Source organism: Oncorhynchus keta, chromosome 19 (genome assembly GCF_023373465.1).
Source record: "Oncorhynchus keta strain PuntledgeMale-10-30-2019 chromosome 19, Oket_V2, whole genome shotgun sequence".
Taxonomy (NCBI): Eukaryota; Metazoa; Chordata; class Actinopteri; order Salmoniformes; family Salmonidae; genus Oncorhynchus; species Oncorhynchus keta.
This window is the reverse complement of record NC_068439.1, coordinates 73,664,001-73,685,279: the sequence shown is the minus strand read 5'-3', so window position 1 is coordinate 73,685,279 and position 21,279 is coordinate 73,664,001. Positions and strand designations below refer to the sequence as shown.

General features: G+C 47.6%; 1 protein-coding gene across 1 annotated transcript; it reads left to right on the top strand.

Annotated features, from left to right (window-relative positions):
• The first annotated feature begins 32 nt into the window (after positions 1-32).
• Positions 33-20,118, top strand: LOC118398852 (sine oculis-binding protein homolog). Its single transcript, XM_035794620.2, is given in 8 exon segments — positions 33-453; positions 5,186-5,324; positions 5,925-6,098; positions 7,753-7,904; positions 9,155-9,250; positions 10,903-12,414; positions 12,417-12,908; positions 16,860-20,118. Coding segments are annotated over 7 exon segments (2,649 nt in total). The 5' UTR covers positions 33-360; the 3' UTR covers positions 12,900-12,908; positions 16,860-20,118.
• Positions 20,119-21,279: the final 1,161 nt, after the last annotated feature.

The window sequence follows — 21,279 nt, the reverse complement described above, 5'->3', positions numbered from 1 at the left end:
GCAGATAAAACAGTCCTCGCATTCCTCATGAAATGTATCTGTTGAGATTCGGGAGGGGTGGCCGCCAGGTGTTGGGTTACAGCGCGGAGGCCCCTCCCTGCTCTCTGGGATTTAGAGAGAGGGGTTGTTAGTCGGCGGCGGTAGGGCGGCAGCAGCAGCCCACAGCACCCATGTTCAGTGGAGAGTCAGTGGAAGGTGCCCCCAGATGACCGACGCAGACGTCTGGGAATGACAGCCGCTGTCACAGAGAGTGACAGCTTTCGCTCTCTGTCGCCGCACCTTGACTAGCCTTGACTATCCCCGGAGTGACGCGCTCTATCAGTCGCACGCCAAAGAAGTGACACGGAGCCGGTCAGAACTATGCCAGAGATGGAGAAAGGGAGACCGCCGGAAAACAAACGCAGTAGGAAACCCGCGCACCCCGTCAAGAGAGAGATCAACCAAGAGATGAAGGTGAGGGGAAATGAGTTATTTGGCTTTTTTTTTAGCAGTGTTCTGTTTGTGAATAGTCTTAAGTAATGCCATGCTATGTTGTTGTCTTAGGTCTCTTTGTATGTAGTGTTGTGTTGTCTTTCTTTTCGTTATGTGTGTTTTGTCCTATATTTTTATTTAATTTATTCTTATTTTTAATCCCAGCCCCGGTCCCCGCAGGAGGCCTTTTGCCTTTTGGTAGGCCGTCATTGTAAATTATAATTTGTTCTTAACTGACTTGCCTAGTTAAATAACGATGAGATAAAAATAAAAGTGCAGATTGAGACTTTGGGAGAGAGCTCCGTGCGCACTAATCACACAGTTGGAGGCATTCACAGACGCCATGAAAACTTCGATTTGTTCCCATTGAAACAATTCAATTTGCTTATAATTGAATGCCGTTTTATTATTGAATACTTCCAAAATAATGATTAATGATGATAATGATGATAATTTCATATCACGAAATAAGACAGCTATATTATATTACCTGGCCTTGCCACAATAAACCGACTGTCGGGAAATATAGCTTTCTGAGGGAATGAAAACGTGTGACTGTTTAATTAAAGTGTCACTCTTAGGTTATCTAATATTTTATGTCGTGTCCACTGAATGGTAGGTAGCCCTTCTGTAGTGACGCCATGTCAGTCCATCCGTAGCCTCGCGCAAGCAAAGTCCAGTGGCGTTCCAGATGTGCGTCACCACCAAACCGCAAGAACACTTCACTTCTTCCCGGCTTCGGTTGTGCGCGCACTTGTTGTAGTAGGCTAGTTTACATGTTTACAACAATGTAACGTTGTAAAAAATAAATAAATTCGAACGAACATACATAGTCACATCACTTGAGAATATCCGCTAGGGCAAAGGATCAGTAGGCCGAACCTAAACAGGTAACCGTAGTAATTGTGCCCTTGGAAAGTGACTCAGAATCAGTTTCTTGGAAACTATGTCTACTGTTTTATTTGGTGATTCCAATTCAAAACAAAATTGAATATGATGGTATTGGTTTCAGTCCTACTGCTAGAGTGCAAGTCTTGTAGTAGGCTAGGCTACAAGCCCACGTTTTGTCTGCCTTCAGTTTTATGAGTTCTGACATTGGCCACTGGGCACAGATGTCAGTTCAAAGTCTAGTTTTGATTTACATTTGGTTGAGTTGTCAACTATTGTGAATTCAACATTAAATTAAATGTAAACAATTGTGTTGTTTTGTGAGAGGAAATGTGCGCTTTTTGCGTAAGTGGTTTGGATGGTAGCTTTTGATATCCAGGGAGTGGTGTAGAATTGCAACTTAACTCATTTGAATGAAAACATGCTAAATGCTGTCTATGCTTGATGTAAGTCAGCCCGGCCTGGATCTGAGCTGGATCTGGGGGTCGGCCCTGCGTTGTTGCCTTTGGTCAGGGTTCTTTCTGTGGGGCTTGTCACTCTCACAAAGCAAATGTTTGTCTGAACTGCCAATAAGAAACAATAACAACATTGTGGGAAGTAAAGCACAGGGAGGAGAAAGAAAAAATTCCTGTCTCTCCCTAATGAGAAAATAGTGAGACAAAACAACACTGAATTCAATGTAATATAGGAGGACATGCCCTGATGGAACTGTTAATGTAGACTAGGCTATTCCCACAGGATGCAGGCAGCACAGGCAGAGTACTACTTTGTGATTCTCAGACTTACAGGGAGCCACGTGGATCTACAAAACAGGCCTTGGGTGACCGCGGTAATGAACTGGGGCTGTTGGGCTTGAAGGTCAGTGGTATAAGTGTGTGATTATGAAATAGAGAAGGGTAGATAAAGAAAGACAGATGGACAGATATATTTTGTCTAACTCTCACACAGATCAGAGAGACAGACAGACAGACACACACACACACAGTCAGAGAAACAGACAGACAGACAAAATAGAACTCTCAGAGACAGACAGACAGACAGACAGACAGACAGACAGACAGACAGACAAAAATAGAACTCTCAGAGACAGACAGACAAAATAGAACTCTCAGAGACAGACAGACAAAATAGAACTCTCAGAGACAGACGGACAAAATAGAACTCTCAGAGACAGACGGACAAAATATAAGACAGACAGACAGACAGACAGTGATTTCAGGAGCTGTCTGTCTGTCTGCGGGCTGCTCCGGTCCAGTCCAGTGTTGTCTTAGTCAAGGGATCTATTTCAATACCACAGTCAAACCCACTCCTTCCATGCCAGACCGTAGCACAGCACGGACACCAGATACCTGACTTTATTCATCGTTAGGCATATTTAGCTGGATATGATACCTCTACATACACACAAACACACCCGCACACACTTGGGGACACACACAATTCATTTTCTTTGAGGCCCTGTCAGAGTGAGGAAAGCAGAGGGAAGAATGTGTAGTCAGTACCACAGCCCTGGTGTAACACTACAACAGGCAGACTGTCCACACTGGAAAAGGCTGAAACCCGAGAGGGAGTGCAGTGTCGGGTATCAGGGCTGGAAGGTGCCGGGTGGAGGGGGCAAGGGGAGAGGCAGAGGGAGGAGAGGGCAGGCGAGGGAGGGGACACACAAAGAGGGACTGGGTAGTGCTGGACACTTGGGAGAGGACACACAAAGAGGGACTGGGTAGTGCTGGACACTTGGGAGAGGAGCAGGGGAGGGAGGGACTGGGGACTGCTGGACACTTGGGAGAGGAGCAGGGGAGGGAGGGACTGGGGAGTGCTGGACACTTGGGAGAGGACACACAAAGAGGGACTGGGTAGTGCTGGACACTTGGGAGAGTAGCAGGGGAGGGAGGGACTGGGTAGTGCTGGACACTTGGGAGAGTAGCAGGGGAGGGAAGGACTGGGTAGTGCTGGACACTTGGGAGAGTAGCAGGGAGGGGAGGGAAGGAGTAGCAGGGGAGGGAAGGTGTAGTGCTGGACACTTGGGAGAGTAGCAGGGGAGGGAAGGACTGTGTAGTGCTGGACACTTGGGAGAGTAGCAGGGGAGGGAAGGACTGTGTAGTGCTGGACACTTGGGAGAGTAGCAGGGGAGGGAAGGACTGTGTAGTGCTGGACACTTGGGAGAGTAGCAGGGGAGGGAAGGACTGTGTAGTGCTGGACACTTGGGAGAGTAGCAGGGGAGGGAAGGACTGTGTAGTGCTGGACACTTGGGAGAGTAGCAGGGGAGGGAAGGACTGTGTAGTGCTGGACACTTGGGAGAGTAGCAGGGGAGGGAAGGACTGTGTAGTGCTGGACACTTGGGAGAGTAGCAGGGGAGGGAAGGAAGTGCTGGACACTAGCAGGGGAGGGAAGGAAGGTGTGTAGCAGGGGAGGGAAGTGCTGGACACTTGGGAGAGTAGCAGGGGAGGGAAGGACTGTGTAGTGCTGGACACTTGGGAGAGTAGCAGGGGAGGGAAGGACTGTGTAGTGCTGGACACTTGGGAGAGTAGCAGGGGAGGGAAGGACTGTGTAGTGCTGGACACTTGGGAGAGTAGCAGGGGAGGGAAGGACTGTGTAGTGCTGGACACTTGGGAGAGTAGCAGGGAGGGAAGGACTGTGTAGTGCTGGACACTTGGGAGAGTAGCAGGGGAGGGAAGGACTGTGTAGTGCTGGACACTTGGGAGAGTAGCAGGGGAGGGAAGGACTGTGTAGTGCTGGACACTTAGCAGGGGAGGGAAGGACTGTGTAGTGCTGGACACTTGGGAGAGTAGCAGGGGAGGGAAGGACTGTGTAGTGCTGGACACTTGGGAGAGGAGCAGGGGAGGGAAGGACTGGTAGTGCTGGCAGGGGAGGGAAGGACTGTGTAGTGCTGGACACTTGGGAGAGGAGCAGGGGAGGGAAGGACTGTGTAGTGCTGGACACTTGGGAGGAGGAGACACTTGGGGAGGGAAGGACTGGGTAGTGCTGGACACTTGGGAGAGTAGCAGGGGAGGGAAGGACTGTGTAGTGCTGGACACTTGGGAGAGTAGCAGGGGAGGGAAGGACTGTGTAGTGCTGGACACTTGGGAGAGTAGCAGGGGAGAGAAGGACTGTGTAGTGCTGGACACTTGGGAGAGTAGCAGGGGAGGGAAGGACTGTGTAGTGCTGGACACTTGGGAGAGGAGCAGGGCATTTCCTAGAACCGTGGGACCTAGCGGTGGTGTAAGGTGTCCTGCTCGGATTTCTGCTAATTTCAGATCGGATTTCTGCTCCAATCCCCACTCGCCTCAAAGCCACAGAGGAGACGAGGTGGGCGGATGAAAAGAGAGAGAGACCTTTGTGTTGTTTTTTTCCATATGGTCGGAATGTTTAAAAAGCCAGGATGTTCACTTCACAACACATCTGCTGAGAACACTTCTTTATTTTGTCTCTTTTTTCCCCAATTAAAAGAGCTAAACAAAGAATGATTCATATATTTTACACTGGTATTAGGTTGGAAAACTTTTCCGTCTCCTATTTAGCAAGAGTAAACAAACTGCAATACATCATGGAAAAAGAGTCATACTGTACTCCTCTGGGTTCCCTTGCTCATTTCATCCAGTCTGGAAGTCTAAAGAATCAACACATTGATTCGCGACTGGAAGCTCTGGTTACATTTAAAGAGTGGGATAAAAAGTTCCACTAACAAACCTCGGATGTAAGGTTACTCACAACTGAACTTCACATTGGCTTAGCGTTAGCAAGCAATGGCTCGGTTGTCCCATCTCCCGCCATGTCCACTGACTGACATAACCTATAATGTTGCTCAGTGATTTATTTTTCCTTTTAGACGTTTGCAGAGAGCACCATGAATGAGCTCCTAGGCTGGTACGGCTATGACAAGTTGGAGCTCAGAGACTCCGAGGCCACCGAGATACGGAACTACCCCAACCGTGAGAGACGCCAGCAGCACGTCTCAGTTCTTAAAGGTGAGGGAAGGCCAGGGCCCTGTTCACTAGGCCACACCGGAGTAAAACGCTTTGCAATGGAGAGTGGAAATCTGTGTTTTAATTGGACAGGTAGCTCAGGTAGTACCTCCTTTTTCAAAACGATTCCTGCCTACTGAACACGACCCAAGGTAATTTGTTAAGGTAGTATCCTTGTTTCACTCCCTTTCTAAACGTTTACTGCCTACTGAACATTTGCTGCCTGCTGGGCATCTGTACAATACAGCTAACATATTTAACAGAGGTCAGACGGAATTCACAGGTAACCCAGTAACAGAACATAGAGGTTGTTCAATCCAGACATATTACTTCACCCTTCTTATGTTTCACTTACTATCATTACAGTAAACCTGTGTGGATGGACTATTATCTTTCTACAGTTTTCAGTGTCATTGTTTTCTGTCCATGCCCTTTAGGCTGAATCTACATCTGTATTTAAATTGTGTGTGTGGAGTGGAAGTGGTACCAAGAGAAACTGACTGAATTCAGATTCCATTTTTGTTGCCACTTTACATGACTTTATATGTATGTTAAGAACATAAATTCACTCTGAAGTGACCCTAGATATCCTGTGCCTTCCAGAAAACTCAGTGCCCAAAACCAAGAGCCTAGACAGCCCAAAGACACTGGCCATGAGGAGTGGAGAGAGAGAATCATCCAGAGTCCCCTCTTCCTCCCCCGGTTCCTCCTCTCTGACCAGCCCTAGGGAGCAAAAGAGTGCCCCCGTAATTGTCCCGCTTATAAAGCCATCGGCAGGTAGGGACAGGCCTGAAAAAATCTCTCTCTCTCTCACACACACACACACACACATACACACACACACACATCTACTGAGCATATGCAAACACACACCCTATGTGTGATCAACTGGGTGAGAACCCATGTCTCCTGCACATCACAAAATTGTTTTAGCCTGCCTAGCTAAAGTCTAGACATTATTCAGGAAGCTAACACAAGTCTTCAGGTCTCAGGCAAGGTTCCTCATCACACAGGTGTGGTTCACTAAATCACCCCTGTTACACTCACACATCATCATCATCACTACCATACGTAGCCTACGGTTCTTCAACACTCACACATCATCATCATCACTACCATACGTAGCCTACGGTTCTTCAACACTCACACATCATCATCATCATTACCATACGTAGCCTACGGTTCTTCAACACTCACATCATCATCATCATCATCATTACCATACGTAGCCTACGGTTCTTCAACAACACATCATCATCATCACTCATCACGGTTCTTCAACATCACACATCATCACTACCATACGTAGCCTACGGTTCTTCAACACTCACATCATCATCATCACTAGCGTACGTAGCCTACGGTTCTTCAACACTCACACATCATCATCATCACTACCGTACGTAGCCTACGGTTCTTCAACACTCACACATCATCATCATCACTACCGTACGTAGCCTACGGTTCTTCAACACTCACACATCATCATCATCACTACCATACGTAGCCTACGGTTCTTCAACACTCACACATCATCATCATCACTACCATACGTAGCCTACGGTTCTTCAACACTCACACATCATCATCATCACTACCATACGTAGCCTACGGTTCTTCAACACTCACACATCATCATCATCACTACCATACGCAGCCTACGGTTCTTCAACACTCACACATCATCATCATCATCACTACCATACGTAGCCTACGGTTCTTCAACACTCACACATCATCATCATCACTACCGTACGTAGCCTACGGTTCTTCAACACTCACACATCATCATCATCATCACTACCATACGTAGCCTACGGTTCTTCAACACTCACACATCATCATCATCACTACCGTACGTAGCCTACGGTTCTTCAACACTCACACATCATCATCATCACTACCGTACGCAGCCTACGGTTCTTCAACACTCACACATCATCATCATCACTACCGTACGTAGCCTACGGTTCTTCAACACTCACACATCATCATCATCATTACTACCGTACGTAGCCTACGGTTCTTCAACACTCACACATCATCATCATCACTACCGTACGTAGCCTACGGTTCTTCAACACTCACACATCATCATCATCATCATCACTACCGTACGTAGCCTACGGTTCTTCAACACTCACATCATCATCATCACTACCGTACGCAGCCTACGGTACTTCAACACTAACACATCATCATCATCACTACCATACGTAGCCTACGGTTCTTCAACACTCACACATCATCATCATCATCACTACCGTACGTAGCCTACGGTTCTTCAACACTCACACATCATCATCATCATCACTACCGTACGCACCCTTCGGTTCTTCAACACTCACAAACTCCTTAAATCCTCATCATCATCATCAAACACACTTCACATGTTGATGTTGATTCCTCTCCCCTTTGGCTCTGTCTGCAGTGGAAGACGTGCAGAATGTTCAGATAGTGTGTGTGTGGTGTCAGAAGGAGGGGGTGAAGCGCTACTCTCTTTGTATGGGCACCGAGCTGAAGAGCTTCTGTAGTGAGAAGTGCTTCGCCGCCTGCCGACGGGCCTACTTCAAACGCAACAAGGTGAGGGATTCAACCTTGGTTCAACCTTATTTCAACTTGGAATCAATGGGACAATTTTAGGTCAGACAAAACTGACTTGTCAACTGCAGTAGTTCAGATGGAGAAAATGACACACACACACACACACACACACACACTGTTTTTTTATGGACAGGCCAGTGTTTTGAGGGTGGGAAGGGGTCAACGTTTGCAGAGGACACTTAGTTAGTATCAGTTTCGGCTTAATGGAGGAAGGGCCAGTCATAATGTGGCTTGGGTCTGGAGGATCGGGAAGCAACAGGGAAGCAGTGCCTAAACACAACTCCACTCCTATACACAACTCCACTCCTATAAACAACTCCACTCCTATACACAACTCCACTCCTATACACATTACCACCATTTTTCACCCTCCATCCAAGACATGGATACCCTCTCTTAGAGGCGCGGCGGTGTCAGGCAAGGCTATCCCCTTTCACTGTTCCTGTTGTTTTGCCGCGCTAGGTTTTATTCACACGACAACAGACAGGGAGGGAAAGGGTGGGGGGGGGGTCGTCTGCTGCCTACCTGCAACAAACCCTTTAGTTGGTGGAAGTGGGGATGGAACTGTGGCCGTTGGCTTGTCCCTGCTTGTTACTTGGAGGGAGAAGGGCAGAGGGCCTGGGGGTGAGGTGTCCACTTTCAGTGCATACCTTACCTGCATCTGCTTCATGTTTCGTAACTCCACACGTCTCAATGGGTCACAAAAAAGGGACCATTGAGAATAAAATGAGGTTTCAGGCTTGTCATCTACTTTATCTTACTGAAACATTCCAAAATGTTACCAAAACTTTTTTTAAACAGTCCCTTTGTTTCAGTGACCTCAAAGCCCATAGGTCAATGTACTCTGTTACTTTGAACTGCTATGACAAGGCAAATTGTGCAGTGGTTATTTTGGGATTGGTTATGTAAGTTTGTTTTAATGACCAACCACGGGAGTCTTGATGATTTAAAGCAACTGCTACTTCATCAACACTTGATGCTTAAATCCCATAGTGGATACTACTGAATCCAGGCTCTACTCTGAAACAGCTTTAACACAATCCGGTGTCCTGTTCATTAGGGCACACAATGTTTTGCAACTGAGATCGAAAATGAATGTTTTGTTATTGGACAAATCCAGCTAGTCCCTCCCAGATTTGTTTGTTTCGTTTGGTGCCTAATGAACATGACCCAGCTCTTGATAATTTGTTTTAAGTGTATAATGATGCAGCTTTGCCCCACTCTGTCAGGCCCGGGATGAGGACGTCCATGTAGGGGAGAGGTCCCCCCAACACACCCCTGCTGATGACTCACCACGACTCGTGCTGAACAGTGGAGGTGCCAGAGTAAGAACAAAACACAATCCACTTCGCAGAAATATAATATACTTTTTAAATAGTTTAGCTCAAAGACTAGTTATGCATTAATGCATGTTTGTCTTTGAGAGCTACTTCAAAACATGTAGGGGCAGTTTCTAGGACACAGATTGGGGGACAGTTCCTAATACACAGATTAAAGGACATTTCCAGGACACAGATTAAGGGGCAGTTTCTAGAACACAGATTAAGGGGCAGTTTCTAGGACACAGATTGGGGGACAGTTCCTAATACACAGATTAAAGGACATTTCCAGGACACAGATTAAGGGGCAGTTTCTAGAACACAGATTAAGGGGCAGTTTCTAGGACACAGATTGGGGGACAGTTCCTAATACACAGATTAAAGGGCAGTTTCCAGGACACAGATTAAAGGACATTTCCAGGACACAGATTAGGGAACAGTTCCTAAAACACAGATTAAGGGGCAGTTTCCAGGACACAGATTAAGGGGCAGTTTCCAGGACACAGATTAAGGGGCAGTTTCCAGGACACAGATTAAGGGGCAGTTTCCAGGACACAGATTAAGGGGCAGTTTCCAGGACACAGATTAGGGGGCAGTTTCTAGGACACAGATTAAGGGGCAGTTTCCAGGACACAGATTAAGGGGCAGTTTCCAGGACACAGATTAAGGGGCAGTTTCCAGGACACAGATTAAGGGGCCGTTTCCAGGACACAGATTAAGGGGCCGTTTCTAGGACACAGATTAAAAGGCAGTTTCTAAAACACAGATTAAGGGGCAGTTTCTAGAACACAGATTAAGGGACAGTTTCTAGGACACAGATTAGGGAACAGTTCCTAAAACACAGATTAAGGGGCAGTTTCTTGAACACAGATTAAGGGGCAGTTTCTAGAACACAGATTAAGGGACAGTTTCTAGGACACAGATTAGGGAACAGTTCCTAAAACACAGATTAAGGGGCAGTTTCTAGGACACAGATTAAGGGACAGTTTCTATAACACAGATTAAGGGGCAGATTCTAGGACACCGATTAAGCCTAGTCCTAGACTAAAAATAATTATTGATGGAGATTCTCCATTGAGTTTGCTTTTTAGTCTATGACTAGGCTTAACTGTGGGTCTGTGACACCGCCCTTTAAAGGGATAGGTCAGGGATGTTACATATAGTATTTCCATATTTGTTTCCTTACCTTTGCCAACAATTAGCAACATTAGCCATGTCATTTAATCTCGCCTGTTAGCATGGATTATTTTTCATGCCCAAATCAGCTCAAAATAACACAATCAATTTAATATGATTTGGTCATGACATGCTGAATGGGGGAGATTGATTTACATGGGGAATTTGTCCCAAAATGCAAATGTTGCTAATTGTTGGAAGTGGCTAGGTTTACAAAATCAGTATGGATTGCAGTCACTCCTTGGCCATAGACTTCTTTCAAGGTAAAAAAATAAATAAAAATATCAACATTTGTAAAAATCCCTGAACTATGCCTTTACAAGCTTTGTGAATAAAGCAGCTTTTCACAATACTGTCATATAGAATATTCCATATTTTATATTACCATTTCTACCACATATAGACAGACACCAGTCATTTGCGTTTTCCTTTTCACATGTCACTTAAGTAACTCTTCACAGTCTCTCTCGCCTGTACCGCAGGTGTGCAACTGGTGCAAGCACGTCCGCCACACCAAAGAGTACCTGGACTTTGGCGCCGGTGAGGAGCGGCTCCAGTTTTGCAGCACCAAGTGTCTGAACCAGTACAAGATGGATGTGTTCTACAGAGAGGCCAGGGCCACTCTCACCAGCTCCAGCCCAGGAAGACCAACCCAGGAGGGGAGGCCCGAGTCCACCGGAGGGGTCCAGAACCAGAAGCTCCTGACCCCTGAATCGTGGAGCAGCAATGCTGGGGACGTGAGGGGGACGACCAGGTCGCCCAAAGGTCAGACGCCTATCAATGGTACAGCGGCACCAAGGACTGTGTCTCCATCCGAGGCGTCATCTTCGTCCTTGAAGGTTAACATTTCAGGACTGAGGCACCTGGAGAGGCACGTCCTGCCACCACCCGCGCAGGTAGCATGCCACCACCCCGCCCCCCCCCTTCCTCACCCCCCCATGGAGCACCACAAGGCCATGCCTCAGATCCCGCTGCCCTTCATCCGGCCCCCTCTCCACGCCCAGGGCCTGAAGAGCCCCCTGGCCAACCCCCCCAGGGGCCACCCTGGCCCCCCTTCCAGCCCCATCCACCAGCCTCCCCCTCACTCCCCCCATCACCCCCACCAACCGCACCTCCAGCCCCCATCGGCCACCTCCATGAACCCACCCGGAATACACCCATACCCGGGGGCCTACTTCCCAGGCTTGCACTCCCCCCCTATCAACATGAGGGGGCTCCGTGGCCCCGTGCCCATGCTCCCTATGATGAACTTCGGGGGATGGCCGTCTTTAGGCCCCTTCTTCCCCCAGCCCACGGTCCTGGTGCCCTACCCCATCATTGTACCAATCCCAGTCCCCATCCCCATCCCTATCCCAATACCCATACCCCCTAAATCTGCTCCTCCAGAAGCCCCAGGGGTCCCCCACAGTGGGGTTATCCAGCCCGTGCCGGAGGGGATAGAGGGGGGACGCTCCAGGGGTGTCAATTTGCCTTCTCCCAAGAGCTTGGTGGCCAACAGATTGGGTAGAACCACCAACCAGGGTCTCCCCTCACCCTCAGACCACCCCAGAAGGGACATCACAGATTGGGTGAAGTCGGAGAAGCAGGCTCAGTCACCCATGTTGATCCATCACAGTGCAGTGTCCTCCCCCAGGGCTCGATACGATGCTTCCCCATCTTCCACCTCAGTGATTGAGGGGCTGTCAGACTTTAAGCTGAGCCAGCAGCAGCAGCCAGAGAGGCAGGTCATCCAGAGAGTGCTCCAGAGGACCCCGGTCAAGCTGGAGCCCAACCCCCACGGAGTGGTGGACCTGTCGGGTCCGGGTGAGCCCGGAATGGGGCAAGGCACCAGGCCGGTGGATACCAGAGTGGACCACCACAACCACCACCATGACATTATCAAACCCACCCCTCCACTAACCCAGTCACCCCTCTTCTGCACAACACCGCCTACCCCCAGAGCCCTAACATACGACCCCCCTCAGACACCCCACCAACTCCCAGAGGGGAATGCAGCAGCCCTCCCTGCGATACCGCCACCCCCGCCCCCTCAACACTCCCAGACGTCCCCAAACAAACAACACCGTCATCATCCCCCGATCCTCCTCCCAGCCCAGACTCCTCCCAGTCTCAGAGAGAGGCCCCGCCTCTTGGCCCTGACGCCGCCCTCAGTGAGCTGGAGGCAGTCAAAGAGAACAGCTGCTCCAATGGCCAGGTCCAGCTTCCATCCCTCCCCACCAGCCAATCAGAGGGGCCCTTAGCCGCTGGCGACTCCGAGGACCCCCACGTCCCAGATGAGGACCATGCCTATGCCCTGCCCACCCCCAACCTTACACCCACCAGAACGGGCAGTGCCCCCACCAACACCCCCACCACTCTCCTCCTGCCCAAGCTTAGGGACAAGGGTGTTCTACTATGCCCACCGAGTGTGGCTGGGCCTGGGGATATGGAGCCTGCTCTGAAGAGACGGTGCCTCCGCATCCGAGATCAGATCAAGTAGGGAAGGGAGGTAGGTGTCTCTTGTTACAACGGGTTTTTGGGACACTAACGCAATGGCGATGTTAGAGAGGAATCGGAATGAGAAAGACAGAAGACGTGAAAATTAGGTAAAGGAACTTTCATAAAGATGAAATAAGATTAGAAGGCACACAATTAACTGTTTCACTCTATCACCAACATACACACACAACACACACACACACACACACACACACACACACACACACACACACACACACACACACACACACACACACACTGTCTGTCTGTCACACTGTCTGTCTGTCTGTCTGTCTGTCTGTCTGTCTGTCTGTCTGTCTGTCTGTCTGTCTGTCTGTCTGTCTGTCTGTCTGTCTGTCTGTCTGTCTGCCCCTTCCTTTGGCCTAGCTATAACCATAGAGCTGTCTGTCTGTCTGTCTGTCAGCCCCTTCCTCTGGCCTAGCTCTAACCCTAAAGCTGTCTGTCTGCCCCTTCCTTTGGCCTAGCTATAACCATAGAGCTGTCTGTCTGTCTGTCTGCCCCTTCCTCTGGCCTAGCTATAACCCTAAAGATGTCTGTCTGTCTGTCTGTCCGCCCCTCCCTCTGGCCTAGCTATAACCTTAGAGCTGTCTGTCTGTCTGGTCCTCTGGCCTAGCTATAACCCTAGAGTTGTCTTTTTGCCCCTTCCTCTGGCCTATTTGTATCTGTAAAGCTGTCTGTCTGCCCCTTCCTTTGGCCTAGCTGTATCTGTAAAGCTGTCTGTCTGCCCCTTCCTTTGGCCTAGCTATAACCCTCGAGCTGTCTGTCTGTCCATTCCTCTGGCCTAGCTATAACCCTAGAGTTGTCTGTCTGCCCCTTCCTCTGGCCTAGCTATAACCGTAGAGCTGTCTGTCTGTCTGTCCCTTCCTCTGGCCTAGCTATAACCCTAGAGTTGTCTGTCTGCCCCTTCCTCTGGCCTAGCTATAACCCTAGAGCTGTCTGTCTGTCTGCCCCTTCCTCTGGCCTAGCTGTAACCCTAGAGTTGTGAGGAGTGCCAAGTTACTGAGATTCTCTCTCTTTGGCGCCATTCTCTTTAGTGGCCATGCGCATATTGTGTGACCCGTGTGTGTGTGTGTCTCCATTGCACCGTACAAGTTCAATCAAACAGTGCTGCATTCAAATCCGTTTTGAACCCAGGTCTGGTGAGAAAGTATGTTTGAGTGTGTCTGAGTGAGGTCCACTGGTCAGCAGCTCACCAAGCACACCACGCTGTGAGATTATTTTCTCCTATGAGCCTCCTCTCTTCTGCCCCAGCCGTCTTTCTGGTGTTGTCGTGGAGACAGTGGCGATCGTCAGACTTGGCGGCGCTGTGGATGTTTGTGTGCTGTGAATATGAGAGCCAGCCCTCAGTGATAGAGCTCTGGGGCTTCAGAAAACGGAGCAGTAGAACCGGAGAGATCCGGCTCCGTGTGTCATCATAATGACTGGCCCAGGCCCCGGCTCTCGGTATAGTGTGGAATCTTCTCCTCTCCTTAAGTAGCATTCTCTCATCTTCTCTCTCCCCCTCTACTTAATCCTTCTCACCCCCCTTAAAAGATTTAGATGCACTATTGTAAAGTGGCTGTTCCACTGGATGTCATCAGGTGAATGCACCAATTTGTAAGTCGCTCTGGATAAGAGCGTCTGCTAAATGACTTAAATGTAAATGTAAATGTACTCCTCGCCCCTCTACTCTCCTCTCTTCTTCTCTCCTCTTCTCATTCTTTTCTCCTCTCCTCTCTACTTTCTCCTCTTCTCTTCCCTCCTCTCTCTTCTCTTCTCCTTTCCTCTCATCTCCCATTTCCTTCTCTCTCCTCACAGCTTCTTCTTCTTCCATTGAACCAGATGTTCTATGGAAGACATACAGTACATTACAGTAACAACCCTAACGACCAATCAGATTGGAACCCTCCTTACTTTCGACCAATCAGATTGTTCTCCATGTTCCCCTTTCCAGATTGTTCATTCAAATGGTCCCGTTGCCACCCAGAGCTGTGTGTGATTATGTGCTCATGTTTCAGTTTTACATCGTGGGCTTAATGTACACATGATGACCGAAAAGGTTTTCATGTCCAGTTACCTCTACTTACTCCCCTTTCCCATCGCATATCAAAAACCTTGAAAGGTCAAGGGTCATCTTAATAAAAGATGGCTATTGGCAGAGAGTCACGCATAACCCCATAACTGGTTTTAACTGGTTTAACTCCCAACAACGACATGCCAGAAGTATTAAACTATTTGCTTTTTGCAGAGAACGATGTCCCTGCTTCACCCTTTGTCATTTGTTGTGGTTTTGCGCGGTCCTCCGTTTCCCTTAGTAACCAATACATATGAAAATCATAGTGTGTTGCCAGCATTGCGCAGACGGATTTATTGCTTGGTGTTCTATGTAAGGGGAGCCGGTGTGTGTGTGTGTGTGTGCGTGTGCGTGTGCGTGTGCGTGTGTGTGTGTGTGTGTGTGTGTGTGTGTGTACATACGTGCACGCGTGCCCGTGTGTAATGGGAGCTGGGCTGCGTTCATAGTCGACTGATTTTAGTTTATCACCTCTCAGCGCCAAGGGGAATATGGTTATCTAGTTCCATTGTGTTCACTGCTAAAAGTCTTCTTAAAAAAAACATTTAAAGTATTTTAGCTCTGACAGAATCAACAGGCCAACTGGAGGATTGGAGGATTTCACCTCAGGAAATAGGCCGGTTTCGTCTCAGTTTTCCCTGCCTTTATTTGGGCTATTTTATTGCCATGCGGAAATGGATCCCTCCACATTGGTTTTTGCAGAGCGTTTGAAACTAAAACGGAGAGGGACACAGGCAGAGAGCAATGGCTTCTTGGCCCCTCGTACGTGTGCGTGTACATGTGTGTGTGTATGTGTGTGTGTGTGCTCTTGTCCGCATGTGCATTTTTACTCCGCAAAAAGTCCTGCAAATTCACAAAAACAAAGCTGTTTGTGTCTGTGCGTGCGTGTATGTATGTGTGTGTGTGGTGTGTGTCTGTGCGTGCGTGCATGTATGTATGTGTGTGTGTGTGTGTGTGGTGTGTGTCTGTGCGTGCATGCGTGCGTGTATGTATGTGTGTGTGTGTGTGGTGTGTGTCTGTGTGTGCGTGCGTGTATGTGTGTGTGTGGTGTGTGTCTGTGCATGCGTGCATGTATGTATGTGTGTGTGTGTGTGTGGTGTGTGTCTGTGCGTGCATGCGTGCGTGTATGTATGTGTGTGTGTGGTGTGTGTCTGTGTGTGCGTGGGTGTATGTATGTGTGTGTGTGGTGTGTGTCTGGCGTGCGTGTATGTATGTGTGTGTCTGTGTGTGCGTGTATGTATGTGTGTGTGTGGTGTGTGTCTGTGCGTGCGTGGGTGTATGTATGTGTGTGTGTGTGTGGTGTGTGTCTGTGCGTGCATGCGTGCGTGTATGTATGTGTGTGTGTGTGGTGTGTGTCTGTGTGTGCGTGCGTGTATGTGTGTGTGTGTGGTGTGTGTCTGTGCATGCGTGCATGTATGTATGTGTGTGTGTGTGTGTGTGTGGTGTGTGTCTGTGCGTGCATGCGTGCGTGTATGTATGTGTGTGTGTGGTGTGTGTCTGTGTGTGCGTGGGTGTATGTATGTGTGTGTGTGGTGTGTGTCTGGCGTGTGTGTGTCTGTGTGTGCGTGTGTGTATGTATGTGTGTGTCTGTGTGTGCGTGTGTGTATGTATGTGTGTGTCTGTGTGTGCGTGTGTGTATGTATGTGTGTGTGTGTGTGCATGTGTTCAGCACAGATGTTCTTGGTCTGATAGTGCCCTAAACCTCATTCTCACAGTGACTGGGTGGATTAAGGAAGGGAGGATTGATAGACGGCAGATTGATAGATGGCAGACTGTAATATGGATGTAAATGGAACTGAAATTGACATCTTTCTCGCTCTCATCCCTGCCTCTCCCTGTCTTTCTCTCTCCGTTTTCCTCTCTCTCTCTCTCTCTGTATGTAATGTACAGCGGTACCAGATCCAATGCCCCGCCCTCTTGGGTACATCACCAGCACCAACGCCCTCCCTCCAACCCATTACTCAGCCACCTGGGAGATCAACTCCACCCTTCTTCTGACCCCGACGTGCCAATTAAGGAAGCAGTCCATTGGGAGAAGCAGTCCATTGGGAGAAGCAGTCCAATGGGAGAAGCAGTCCAATGGGAGAAGCAGTCCAATGGGAGAAGCAGTCCAATGGGAGAAGCAGTCCAATGGGAGAAGCAGTCCATTGGGAGAAGCAGTCCATTGGGAGAAGCAGTCCATTGGGAGAAGCAGTCCATTGGGAGAAGCAGTCCAATGGGAGAAGCAGTCCAATGGGAGAAGCAGTCCAATGGGAGAAGCAGTCCATTGGGAGAAGCAGTCCATTGGGAGAAGCAGTCCATTGGGAGAAGCAGTCCATTGGGAGAAGCAGTCCATTGGGAGAAGCAGTCCAATGGGAGAAGCAGTCCATTGGGAGAAGCAGTCCATTGGGAGAAGCAGTCCATTGGGAGAAGCAGTCCATTGGGAGAAGCAGTCCAATGGGAGAAGCAGTCCAAGAGCTCAATGTGGACTTCCAGTACATTCACAGCACAAGTGTGTGTGTGTTTGTGTGTGTGTGTGTGTGTGTGTGTATGTACGCTGTATGTACCTTTATGTGGCATTTCTGGACCTTCCCAAGAGACAGACAATTCCATCTCAGATCTCTCCCATAGTCCAGGAGCCTATGAAGCCAGCCCAAAGAGCCCACTCAGCCCAGTTCCAATCCTCAGCCATAGTCAGGGGCTCTACACTGCACTAGATGGTAGGCTGCTAGGCTACGATCAGCAGCCTTGTGTGGTCTTCTCCAATGGAGACTGAACCTGATCTCTTTCCTGGGGAAATGGTTTGTTTTCTCTGCCCGGCTCCACACAAAGAGCCACATTGTTCCTCTCCCCCATATCCCACACTGACTCTCCTACTCTGGTTTTGGGTTACCTGGCTAACAGGGGCTCAGGCTTCAGGAGGAGTTTGTCTTTTTAAATAGTTCTGTCTGACGGAGGGCCAGGAATATGTGTGTACCCTTCTCCTTCTTCCCTGTCCTTTCCACCCCACAGTCCCCTCTCCAATGGTACACACACTAGTCCTAAAGTGTGACTCTGACACCAATTGCTTGTTAATGTCCTCTTCCCCTCCTATTTCCCCCCCTCTATGGACGAGGGGACGAGGGAAGTTCAGCCCATTTTTCTCTGGTGGTTTTCTGTTTGAAAGAGGGATGGAGTCCCTTGGGGCAATGAAAAATGACAAAATAATTAACTGTAAACTATGTAATATGATAATGAAAGAGTCCCATATATCATGAAATCCACTATTTGTGACTTGCCTGAGACCGGAAGACTTGTGTCAGCTCCCCAAAACTAATGCCTAGGTTTTGGCTCGAAGGGCTAACACAGTCTTGTGGTGCGCCGGAGCCCCAGCTTTCGAACCCAGTCATTTGATTTACAACACTGACTCGGCCATGGGACAGAGGTAGATCATTTCAGTGTCCAAACCTACTCACTCTGTTGACGCTCTTTATCTTACTCAGAGGACTCCTTTTGGTGGGTTTGGGCAGTCATGTTACCAGCCATGGTATTATTTTGAACTGTCAAAGGCTGCAAAAAAGCAGCTATCAGTATTACAGTTTCCCCTAGTCTGGGGGTTTATAATGATGATACTAACTATAAGCCTGGTCCCAGATCTGTTCATGCTGTCTTGCCCACTCTTCTGGTCATTGTCATGCCAAACAGCACAAACAGATCTGGGATTAGCCTGAAAACGATCTAGTGGTAGCATCATCATCTGGAGGCCTTGCCAACACTCATCGTCACATTGTGAGAATTCACTTTTAGTTTTTGCTTTACATAGACTTTGACTTTATAATAATTTATGAATGATGCCTTCATAGATCTCCAGAAAGTGCTTTGTTGATTTTTATTTTGATCCTGATTATTATACTGTATTTGTTTGCGAGTGCCGAAGCTCTTACCAGTGTCCAAATGTTTTGTTTGAATTTGTCCACTAGAGTGCAGTGTCTGTCTATGGAACATAGCAACTACCTGTCTCATATACCTTATATAAATAGAGTTTTCAATAGCGTACACAATTGTTCATTCAACCATACATTTACTGCCAATTATAAGTCTTGTCTTTTTTCACGACAGCCCAGTTTCAACAATGCCTCGATCCAGCCACAGAACATCACCTATTGCCATCACTATAGCCAAAGTAGAACATTGCCAAAATCATAGAAATACAATTCCTAGAAGGATGTCCCCATTCAAGTCAATGAGGCCATAATGGGTCATTCTATTTCTATGGCCACAACAACATTGCCAAGTCATTGGCTGGAAAGCAGACTCCTTGCTGCGGGGGAGTGACCACACTGGCTTTCCAGGGTCTTTCTATAGTCATGACCTCGAATAGCCTCCTGACCCACACTCCCCTCTCTCGCACACCCACACAAACACGCACACACATGCCTCTGCAATCTCAAAACTGCATTCCAAAAAGCACGTCAATCAGCATGTGTAACCATGGTGAAAAGTAGCTAATTCCAGTCAACATGCTCACCCCAGGTTATACCCTGTAGTGTCATTGTAATCTTAGTCTGGCCAAGGGACTGTGTCAACAACTATATGAGTCGTGGTGGCGTCACTTGGCATCTCTATACTATCAGTCTTGTGATATCGGGGATAGTCCCCTAGCCATACCTTTAGTGCAGTGTTTCCCAACCCTGGTCCTCCAGGACCCCCAACACTACACAGTTTAGCTGTAGACCTTGACAAACACACCTCATTCAAGTCATTGAGGGCTTGATGATTAGTTGACAAATTAATAAGGTGTCCTTGTCCGTGGTTACAATAAAAATGTGTGCTGTTGGGGGTGTTGGGAAACACTGCTTTAGTGGCCAAGAAGTGAACAAAAAACTACCATGGTATATTACACATCTGCCTATAGTAACTAACTCAAACCCTAACCCTATAGTATACTACACCTACCATCACTGTCCCTCATCTCTTTATTCAAGACTGTGGGGGGAAATTGGGAAGAACAAAAAAAATGCTAAGTTGTCTGAAACCCATAGATTGTGGACTCGGGACACTCATTGAACATGTAAGGCACCGTATAATTCACTGATTCTTTGTATTTACGCCTAAATTAATAGCATCAACTGGGAGCTGTTTGGTGGAGACCTATTTGTAAAGTGAATAAAGGCTATTCTGAGAACAACAACATCATGTGTTTTTCATATCTGATGTCATTGTTTACTTTGTATCACAGAACAAATATACTTTTCAATGTAAAATGTTCTAAGTATAGCAACCAAGGTCAAAACTATTCACTGAAACGTAACATCCGAATGTGGGATAGATAATATTCTCTCTGCCATATCTTGGTTGTATCCAAAATGTCACCTTATTCCCTATACAGTGCACAACTTTTGATCTGAGCCCTTTGCCCTATACAGTGCACAACTTTTGATCTGAGCCCTTTGCCCTATATAGTGCACTGCTTTTGATCTGAGCCCTTTGCCCTATATAGTGCACTGCTTTTGATCTGAGCCCTTTGCCCTATATAGTGCACTGCTTTTGATCTGAGCCCTTTGCCCTATATAGTGCACTGCTTTTGGCCAGAGCCCACAATAGGGTTCAATTTGGGATGCAAGTCTTTATCTCAGTTAATGAAGTTGTTACAATTCAGCAATAACGCACAACGGGATGTGGTATATGGCCAATATACCATGGCTAAGGGCTGTTCATAGCACGACGTAAAGCGGAGTTGGCCATATACCACAAACCCCTGAGGTGCCTTATTGCTATTAAAAACTGGTTACCAATGTAATTAGAGCAGTAAAAATAAATGCTTTGTCATTCCCATGGTATACAGTCTGATATACCATGGCTGTCAGCCAATCAGCATTCAGGGCTCGACCTCACCCAGTTTATACTTTAACACATTTGACAGAATAACAGAATATCTGGAATGATTTATTCTATAAATGTCTAGCATACTTTTACAACCTTTGTTTTGAATACAAATGTAATACAAATTCCAGTTTAGATTTGATAAAAATACATAATCTACAGAATGCCATTAAAAGCGGTATAAACTTTTACAACATTTTATTTGAGTAAACATTCTAGTTCTGATTTGATAGAAATACATAACATCTATAAAATGTCATTTAAAGCTATATCAATCAATCAATCAATAACCTTCTCACAGATTATGACAGAAGAATCAAACTAGGTATGATTTATTCTATAAATGTATAGCATACTTTCACAACCTTTTGTTGAGAGTAAAATTTCCAGTTTTGATTTGATAGAGGGAATGTAGTCCGTCTAGAGTGCATGTTCAAACCAAAGTTCAAACCATTCTGTTGTACCCTAT